Source organism: Apodemus sylvaticus, chromosome 17 (genome assembly GCF_947179515.1).
Source record: "Apodemus sylvaticus chromosome 17, mApoSyl1.1, whole genome shotgun sequence".
In the NCBI taxonomy this organism is placed as follows: domain Eukaryota; kingdom Metazoa; phylum Chordata; class Mammalia; order Rodentia; family Muridae; genus Apodemus; species Apodemus sylvaticus.
Genome location: NC_067488.1, coordinates 68603773 through 68613869, shown reverse-complemented (window position 1 = coordinate 68613869; position 10097 = coordinate 68603773). Strand labels below are relative to the sequence as shown.

At 53.7% G+C, this 10097-nt stretch overlaps 1 protein-coding gene across 1 annotated transcript; it reads right to left on the bottom strand.

The window, feature by feature from the left end:
- Positions 1-1020: 1020 nt before the first annotated feature.
- Positions 1021-7430, bottom strand: LOC127667393 (keratin, type II cuticular Hb1-like). Its single transcript, XM_052160374.1, has 9 exons — positions 7068-7430; positions 5470-5678; positions 4401-4461; positions 4183-4278; positions 3491-3655; positions 3139-3264; positions 2644-2864; positions 1650-1681; positions 1021-1187 (listed from the first exon to the last, which is right to left on the bottom strand). Exons 1-9 carry the CDS (start codon positions 7428-7430, stop codon positions 1021-1023), a joined length of 1440 nt encoding a protein of 479 aa, XP_052016334.1.
- Positions 7431-10097: the final 2667 nt, after the last annotated feature.

Genomic DNA, 10097 nt, shown 5'->3' with positions numbered 1-10097 from the left:
AGACAGACAGGCAGGCAGGCAGACAGACAGACAAACAGTCAGGCAACCAGGCAACCAGCCAGCCATTCACACACAGGTAAACAGACAGACATTCACACATAGGCAGATAGACAGACAGGCAGGCAGTCAGGTCAGCAGGCAGGCAGGCAGACACAGATAGACATAGACAGACAGATATTAACAGACATAGGCAGGCAGGCAGACAAACAGGCAAGCAGGCAGGCAGGCAGAGAGACAGACAGACAGGCAGACAGAGATAGGTAGGCAGTCAAGCAGACACAGACAGACACATACAGACAGACTCATACAGACAGACTCACACACACACACACACACACACACACACACACACACACACAACTCTGCCTTTGGCCTCTGGTTTACTTCAGGCCAAGTTGGAGGATGGAAGCCTGTCTGTCTCACCGTACCAACCACAGGGACTGATGGAGGAGTCTACTGGGAGTGAGCACAGGATGTGTGTTTGGGGAAAACAGGTATCAGAGGTCAATCTCTCTTTGATTGGTGGGCAACACTGGGACACACCCCCAAAGTCACATAGTCTAGTAGGTGTGACATAGGCAAACTGTGCTTTGAGCTCTGCCTGGTGGGAATGGGGAGGCAATTCTGTTTGGGAGCGGGACCCGTAGATGCCAACCATAAGGACAAGCCCCAGTGGCTCCAGTCGTTAGGCTGTATCACCAAGTCAGTGGTCCCTAGGTGACATTATGAGCCCACCACAAGAAAGCACAACATCACACAGCTCTGAGAGTCGGCACAGTTTATTGAACAACAGGGCCTAGAGGCCAGAGGCACAGGAAGCAGGCCTGGGTATTTCCAGGGCTGCAGCTGAGGCAGGAGGCTGATCTATCGGCAGCAAGCCCCTTGCCAGCAGCAGGTGGCTGGGTGGAGGGACAGCTACTGGGGATGGGGAAGGTATTCTCAGAACACAAGGGCAGCAGACCTTGAGGCTCCCGTGCTCAGCCTTGTAGGCCAGGTCACTTCCTGGCTCCCTCTTGATGCCTAATACCTGCCCTGGTGACAAGGGCCACTTCCACAGGGAGCACACAGGCCAGTGCTTACTGCTACGTTCCCGCTGCATGGGGCGCTGCAGACACTGCCTGTCACGGGCCGTGACCCAGACACACAGAGGTCCCCGCACACAACTCCACCACGGGAGCTGCTGACACCTGTGAGAACAAAGGCGAGGTCAGTCTTGAAGCCTGGACCATCCCAGCCACCTTCCGTTGGTCTGTCTGTTTGCTCCAGCCCTCTGAGGAATGCTGCAAAAAGCCTCAGTTTAAGTTTGTAAGCTGTGCAGAGGAGCCTCCTCTTGGGAGCAGGGAGGCCTGAGTTATGGACGTGCTTCTGCTCACTAACCTGTCTGTGGACTCTGCTTCCTCACCTCCACAAGGCAGACATTATATTAAGTGACTCTGAGGTTCCTTGGGGTGACATCCTTCCCCTTTCTGACCCCAGACATTCTGGGCACTTGCCCCACTCTCTCTTGGAATGAGCAACCTAGTCCTCTAGACTGGTGTTCACAATGATGCTTGCCCAGTGTCTGTATAGCGGTGTCTGGGAATCCCAGTGTCTGGGAAATCTTTGCTGATGTCCCAATCTGGTTCCCTGTCAGGGTTCATTATACTTACAGACATTCACAGCTCCCACACCTTCACACAGCCTGAGTGGAGGAAAGGCAGAGAAGAGAGAAGGCGTCAGAACACACAGGTTATCAGCTTTCCCTCAGGCACCACATGCCTGCCCATGTCTATCTTCCTGTCACATAGAAAGAGCTGTCTTTGTGGTGGCTGTGGCCATGCAGGACACACCACTTAGCGGACTTCAGACTGGCTTCCGTTCTAACTTGCTTCCACCCAGCTGACTCCACAATGTGTAGCCTGAACAAGTCCCTGACAGACTTGGGTGGGCTCAGCTTTAGGAGGGAAGGACCCCAACAGGCTGATGCGGCTAAGGGTTCGTCTGATGGCTGGTGCTGTTTTGGGAAGCTGTGAAACTTTCGAGGTGAAGTTGAGCTGGAGAAGGTAGGTCATGGGAAGTGAGATCTCCTACATTGTACCCAAACCCTGGCTCTTTCTTGTCTGGTGTGCTGCCCCATAACATGACACTTCCATGACGTGACCTGAACTGTCTTGCCTACTCTACTTGCGACAATGGGCCCAGACGCTCTGGAATTATGAGACAAAGAAAAGCCTTCTCCACTTGTGTCCTTCTGTCTGGTACCATGGTCACAGCAATGCAAAGCAATGGTTGTATCCTCTGGGGCACAAAGGCCAGGGGCAGACATTGGCCAGCATCTCTAATCCAGGGCAAGACCTCATGAACCTAGGCAAGAAGCCCGCCCACCATACAAGAGCCAGGGGTAAAGACCCAAGGGAGTTTTGACCCAGCGGTAGGATACCAGTTCTAATCCTTGTAGGGTACGATGAGGTGGGAGCTCTGACCCTGTGGTGACAATGGCTTGTGTGATAAGGTCACCTAACACCAGTTCAAGAGCACTGGGCTCCAGTCAGAAATGTCTCTAGCTTCTATTGGTTCTTGGGGCTGAAACTGACAGGCAAAGGGTGGGAACTGCAGGCTAAGCAATGGAGGTTTCTGAGACAGTGGAGTGGGGGAGGGACCCACCTCTGCTCCTCGCCCTCCAGCAGGCGCCTGTAGGTGGCGATCTCGATGTCCAGCCCCAGCTTGGAGTTCATCACCTCCTGGTACTCCTTGAGCAGGCAGGCCATGTCCTGCTTGGCCTTCTGCAGGGCAGCCTCCAGCTCAGCCAGCTTGCAGCGGGCATCAGTGAGGGCGGCCTCTCCCTGCTGCTCAGACTGGGTCACAGCAGCCTCCAGCTTGGTGTTCTGGGGACACAGAAGAAAGCAGGATAGCCAAGGGCCCCTGGGTCTCACTGTCCATCATCAGCACACTATCCAGTCTTTCCCACCACTTGGGAACATTCTAGAAGCAGCCTCTCGCCTTGTTCACATGGGTCAGCCTGAGTGAGCAGGATCAGGAAAGCCAGCTGTGCAAATAGGTGGGAGACTAACTGGGAAGCTGCAAGCAGGGCACAGGCCGGCTGTGGCACTGAGCAGGCATCCGGCCTCTCTGGCCTCAGAGCAGCTGAACCTTCCATACCTGGCACTTGGCATTCTCGATCTCGGCTGTGTGCCTCTGGATGATCCTGTTCAGTTCATTGATCTCCTCTCTGGTGCGGCGCAGGGTCTCCCCATGCCGGATCACTGTGGCCTTCATCTCCTCACACTGGGGGTGGGGGAGAAGCAGAGATGCCCATGAGGCCCAGGATGCACCATCGACCCAGCGAGCACACGGCCACACAGTGTGCAAGATGCACAGTGGTCCGGCTGGGCTGCCTCCTCAGCCTAGAGCCGTGTGCAATCTTCCTGTGATTCCCGGTGTGCAAGAAGCCCTTTCTGATAGATCCTGGGGTCCTTCCCACTGTCTCATCTAAGGACAGATGTCCTCTCACCTTGGTGCGGTACCAGGACTCGGCCTCAGCGCGGCTGCGGGTGGCAATGTCATCGTACTGAGCCTTGATCTCAGCTATGACGCAGTCCATGTTCAGGTCCCGGCTGTTGTCCATCTTGACGATGACAGAGGTGTCTGAGATGTGGGCGTGGAGGATGCGGATCTCCTGCGGGAGGAGGGAGAAGGAAGATAGTCAGGTTGTCTGGGTTTTTTCTTACCTACCATGTCTGCAATCCCAGTGGCTCTCTTATAGCTACCAGCCATATCTGTTGCCCAATTCCGGACCCTTAGAGAAGCCACAGGCTTTTGGTTTGGAAGCCTCCCTTTGAGTCAGCCACACGGTTTCTCAAATCCTTGCTTGTGGAGTTGCTTAGACCCAGACAACTCATGCTGTGTCGTGTCTGCATGGCTCCTTAGGGACAGACTGTGCCCTGGGACCTGATGTTCTCTTAGACCTGGGTCAGTAAGGCTGGGCTGTACCTGTTGGCTTCAGGAAGGCTTGGGTGGTCTCTGACAGCTTGTCTCAGGTCTACCTCTTGCTCCTGCTGTGTCAGCTGCCTGGCTCCTCAGTTCCCAAACACTCCAGCCTCTGCCCTGGCCTCATGTGTCAGATTATAGTTTTGTTTTTTTTATAAGGGGAGCTTGGTGGGTTTGGGAACTCCTTCAGAGTCTCATGTGTGTTACAGCCCTCACCTCCTCATACAGTCGCCTCAGGAAGTCGATCTCCTGGGTCAGCGCCTCTGCGTTGGCCTCCAGGTCTGATTTGCGCAGGTAGGCACAGTCCACATCCTGTCAGGGTTTGCAGAGAGCCATGATGCTCTCCCTTGGGCTGGAGGCATCTGGCTGCTGAGTGGCAGGACAGAGGGACAGTGTGGGGTGGAACTGGGCAGGGACTAGCTTCAATCACTCACCTTCTTTAGAGCCACAAACTCATTCTCTGCTGTGGCCCGGAGTGCAACTTCTTCTTCATACCTGAGGCAGGAGGGAAAGAAGGCCTTATCCAAACATCCATGAAGCCAGCCCACAGAGAAGCCCGAGCTCCAGGCCTCCTTAGAGGATCTGAGAGCGATCATACTCCAGGCACAGGCCTGTGAGCACACTGGGTCTTTGCAATAGAGATAGGATAGTGGTATTTAAAAGCTGTCCATTTGCACATACAAACACATGCACATGTGTGAGTGTGTATGCATGTGTGTGAATATACATGTGTGTGCATGTATATGAACATGTTTGTATAAGTACATGTGTAAGCGAACATGCATTTGTGTGTGAATATACATGTCTGCATATGCATGTATATGAACATGTATTTGTGAGTATGTATGCATGTACATGCATGTGAACATGCATGTGTGATGTATGTCTAAGGTTTAGGAGATTGAGTGGTGGCTGTTTTTCCTCATCCTTCGCTCTGAGGCCTTGATCAGCACCTTGTCTATTAATCTCTCCTTGGACTGAGCCAAGGGACGACTGAAGGAAGGCCTGTTTGGGGACAGAGGCAGGCGCCGGAGCATGCCACTGAAGAAGGCCAGCCAGTCCCTTTGAAGAGCTTTCTGAGGCCTGGTGTCCATCCTTCATGGCTGTCACATAGAATCATCTTCATACATGACCACATCATGCTTGCCCCTCCACCCCCTGGGCAGGGACCATGCACACTGCCGGCTGGGTTGGTAGCATCCTGCTGTCTGTGGGGTGTGTGGCAATGTTGGCAGAGAATAGAGGAGGAACCCTATAAATCCAGAGACTAAGGGTTAATTCTGGAGACCAGGAAAGGTGGGTGGAGAAAGGGAGGGAGCCTTGCACAGCATAAAGGGGGATGGTGAGAACCCTGTGAAGGACAGGGCCTGAAGGAAGACAAGGAAAAGACTCCTTGATTGGTAAGGCAGGGGTGGCTTCCTGACTAGGCAGCCGAGACCCCAACCACAAGCCAGCTCTTCTGTTCCCAGGGAGCTCCTGCTCAGACTTCCCAGGGGCCCTCACCTCTTCTTGTAGCCCTCCATGGCCTCCTGCGCATGGTTGAGCTCAGCAGCCAGCCTCCCGCTGTCGGCCTCCACACACTCAGCCTCCCGCCTCAGCGTCTCGATGTAGCCCTCGAACAGAGGCTCCATGTTGCTCTCACAGCACTTGCGGTTCTGGTAGAACTGCCACTTGGTCTCCAGCAGCTTGTTCTGCTGCTCCAGGAAGCGCACCTGCCGTTCAGAGTTAAAGTCTGAGAACAGATTCTTGCAGAATCAGAGGGCAGGTGTGTGTGTGTGTGTGTGTGTGTGTGTGTGTGTGTGTGTGTGTGACTCATGGCCTCCTTTGCCGGCATGTCTTCTCCACAGCCACAGTGGGACTGAAGGCAAGTGGCAACCTGGAAACTCCTTCCTGTGAGGTAACTTCAGTCAATTCACCTGAAGTCACTGAACGTGCTTCATCTGGTCCAGACTCTGCCTTTTCTTAGTCTGCGACTTTGGAGAAAGCTCCCAGCCTTCCATGGGGTGGGGTGGCTAAAGCACCTTTTAGTAAGGTGCAGAGAGTCATTCTACCTCAAGAAGCTAGCACAGCCAAGGCAGCTGTGGTGCAGCCTGGGATGGATGGGTGAGCCTGTTTAGGAAGGCAGACTGTAAACTCTGGAAAGTGAACGAGTGTGTGAAAATTACTGGATCCCTGCAACAACAGCACAATTAGAATAATGAGCACCTGGGACCCGCGTACAGGAAGGCCTTGTGTTTCTGAGCTCAAGAGTGAGACTGAAGGACTGGGAACATGGCTGACTGTAGGGAGAGACTGTTGATTGGCAGGGGCTGTATCTCCCCACCATTATTAAGACTACCGGGCCCCAAGCTACGTGCTGATCCCATCTCCCTGCCGCCAGGTTGGTCCACTCCCAGATTCAGATGCCTGTGTCTAATGACCTTGCCAAGTCCTTGGTAAGTTCTTCCTTGTGCTATTTTCAGTGTCTCCTGTGTTCAGCTCTGGACAGCTCTCCCCAGCCCCACAGCTACTCTCTCCTTACAGATTGTATTCAAGCTTCAGCTGCATGTGGATGCCTGGACTCTGGGAAGGCAGCTACAGGCTTGAGTTCATCTTAGCTCTGCATAAGGCCCCGTGGACCCTGGGTCCACGGCTACAGCGCAGGCCTGCATGCTGAGCCCAGGCAGTGGCTATAGAGCATGGCTGCATGATTATACATGCCTGTATAAAACAATACTTCTATGTTGAGCTCCAATACAGTCGCTTGCACAGAGCGCACTGGCCCTAGAGGCTACAGGAGATTCAAAAGGCACTGTGAGACAAGCCTCCAGGAAGTCTTCACAGTTGACCTTGACATGGTTAGGATACCCTGCTTCCTACATGGTCTCATACACTGGAGAGGCTGGACCTGGGCCCCACAGGTCCTGCTCCAAGTTCTGAGGGTGCCTTCAGTTGTTTCCCCACCCCAGACTGAAAAGTACTGCTTCCACTTCCTTTCTGTCTGTGTCCCTTTGGCCTTGGAGGTTCTATGGGTATGTCTTCACCCTGATTTCCCCTCAGTGCCCAGCCTTGGCTTTGCACATGGTATATTCCAGGAAGGGGCTGGCCCAGGCCACACCCACCTTGTCGATGAAGGCCGCAAACCTGCTGTTGAGGCACTTGATCTGTTCCTTCTCCTCATGCTTCACACACTGAGCATTGGGGTCGATCTCCAGATTGAGGGGTGTGAGCAGGCTCTCATTGACAGAGACTGAGGTGATGCAGGGGGGGCTGGGTCCGCAGACGCCTCCAGAGCGGTATCCGAAGCTGCGTCCACAGGAGCCAGAGCGGAAGGCCCCGCAGACGCTCTGGCTGCCGAAGCCCCCTGAGAGTCCGCGGTAGCAGGAGATGCCCCTGTAGGGAGCTGCAGAGATGCAGCATCGGCCGGGCCGGGGGCCACATGCCGAGGCGCAGCTGAAGTTTCCAGTTCGAAAGCCGCAGGTCATGGTGAAGGAGAGGACACGTACGAAGAGGAGAGACAGTGTTTGGAGCTGAGGCCGTGTGTTCCCTGGGTCATTGAGGGCCCTTTTATATGCCAGCACTTGCTGGCATATAAAAGGGGCCAAAAAGAGACAATAGCTGTGTTTTATTGGCTTGGCAGCGCCTGGCCTCTTAAGCTCCAACTCCTAGTGTGGTTGTGTCAACAATCTTTGGCTACAGGTCTGTTTCATCTTCAAAGCCCTTTACAAGCTTCCTCTGGTCTCTGCCCCTCCCTTGGTCTCTGGTAGAGAGGGGCAAGGGAATTTCTTGGCACATGCTCTCTGGACCCCTTTCTGAATGGGGCCGACATGGGCTACGAGCCTGGATACCTGGTCTGACTTTGGGCAGAGTGGCTGGTCTGTCCCCTCCTGTGAGGGAGTATGCCCCTAACACCTTCTCCTTGTCTCTCCCTATCTAAAAGGCAGGTAGCTGAGGTCCTGACTTCATTGTTAAGGTCAAACTTTCCCAGGCCCTTCTTTCCCAGCGCTTGTCCAGGACGGGGTAAGGGTGAGCAGTGTTCGGAGGGTAAAGAATCTGGAGTGGAAGCAGGGCTTGGCCCCAGCATTAGGGGCGTTCCCAGTGCTGGGAGAAAGACTGGCATGCGGGAGAACGCAAGTTGGAATACTCAGTGTAGACTCTAGATCAGTTGTTCTCAACCTCCCCTAATGCTGCGACCCTTTAATACGGCTCCTCACGTTGTGGTGACCCCCCAACCAAAAATTCATCTCATTACTACTTCATAACTGTAATTTTGCTACGGTTATGCATTGTAAAGTAAATATCTGATGTAAGAGCCTACGGGGTCGCAGCACAGGGGTTAAGAACTGCTGCTCTAGAGGCAGATTTGCACTGAGTTTTCGGAGGTCATTGCTGATTGGATCTGAACCAGATTGAGAACAAACTCTCCAGACTCCAGGAGCTGGGGTGAAGGTGGGGTTGAGAAGGCCTGGGAGGGGCAGAATTAGAAGGGCCCAGACACTGTCGTCTAGCTCTGGTTCTGAGGCTGCCTGCTCCTCCTTTATCATCCAGGAAACGCACACTGCAGATCATCTTGGCTGTTGCCTCAATGCTGTTCTCTGGGGATTCAGCCAAGGCCTGGGTTTTGGAGAAGGGTGCTGTGGAAAGAGCTTGGGGGAACCAGGTTTTGACCAGTGGATGATGGAGACGCTGCAGTTGGGAGGAATCTTCTACAATGACCAGGCTCTGCAACTGGGCTCTGACAAGGTACAAGTGATAAACTGAGCAATAAACTTGGTGTCTGCAGCCACCGGTAAACAGGAAAAAATACTGTGTGGGTCACAGGGTCCCGAATAGGGTCTGTTCCTCCCCTAGGAGGACTTGCTGAATGGGATAAGGCTGTCCTTAAAGCCATGCTTCCTAAATTTGGCCTTATCCTTAAGTTTAGGTCATGCGACGGCCCAACCATGAGGATTTCCCCAACCTGGGTATCTGAGTTCATAAACCCTCCCAGGCACACATCTCTGGATGGCCTTTGAGGAGGACTTCTTTAATAGAACCATTTCCTGAGTAAGCTTTAGCATGAGCTAAAAATAGCCCTCTGCACATCCCACCAGCACCTCACCTTTTGCCCTCCCTTCCTTGGGGTGTGTAGGGTGTGGGTACATCCCACAGGGAGCTTTGGAATGAGGGGGAGCTGCTCTGCTGTGGAGACTTGTCAGGAAGCTGGACCACACCTACCAGGAGTGCAGAGGAAAGATCTCTTCTGGGCCCCACACTCAGGTCTCCACAGTTTTGGGCCAAGGCATGGGATAGGGGCTTCTGGTGTGAGAGACCCACCATGGGTTTGACCCCGAGGCTTGGGGCAGGTGGGATTTCTGCAATTGTTGGAGGGAGGGAGAGTCTGACTGCTTCTTCATGTTATGGCTTTACAGTTTCACAGTAGCCAGACACCCAAGAAAGTCCCAGATCTTTTTCTCCCTCCTCAGTAGGGGAGCCTGGGGAATGGCTAGTTCAGTGGTCACATGGGACTGGGTGCTTGAAGTGCCGAGGGGTATAAGGTGATGAGAATTTCCCAACGCTCTTCCTCGATGCTGTGTAACAGTACTACTGTTCTCTGGCCATCTCATCTGTCCCAGTCCTGGGGCTGGAATCAGGTGGGTTCTTTCTCTGAGGGACTCTGTGTAGACACATACACCTCCTCAGCTCGAGGAGCCATGGGGATGCTCGTTCCTGTCTGGCTTGGTGGCGTAGACTCAATATTTAAGGGACCATTGGCTACTGAGGGTCTCTCACCAGCTTTGCACGGGGCCCAGGCTGCTCTGGTCCTTTATGTGTGAAGTTGGAGTGACTGCCAGCACACAGCTGCCAGCTGTCACAGGAGTGAATGGTCCCAGCCTACGCCATGGGTAGGGCCACTGCATCCCATCTCCATGCCTTCAGCATGATTGGGTCTTGGTTGCATGCCTCCAGCAAGGCCATGCAATCAGAAGGTGTCATGGGCCAGTGAGATGCCAAAGTACCACACCTTGGGTCAGCAGAAACAGCCATGGCTTTATGAGGTGACCATCGCTACCTCAAAAAGCCCAAATTAGAGTTCACATTGCTAAGTGCCAAAGAACAAAGACACTGGAACCACAGAGGCCTGAAACCAGACAGAGACAGGAAACTGTCAA

Excerpts from the sequence above, each read along its gene's own strand:
- LOC127667393 (XM_052160374.1), bottom strand. The coding sequence starts at position 7,430 with ATGACCTGCGGCTTTCGAACTGGAAACTTCAGCTGCGCCTCGGCATGT. Across the intron at positions 5,679-7,067 it reads TTGCGGCCTTCATCGACAAG|GTGCGCTTCCTGGAGCAGCA; the intron begins GTGGGTGTGGCC and ends TCTGAACGGCAG. Across the intron at positions 1,682-2,643 it reads CTGGAGGGCGAGGAGCAGAG|GCTGTGTGAAGGTGTGGGAG; the intron begins GTGGGTCCCTCC and ends TCCTCCACTCAG.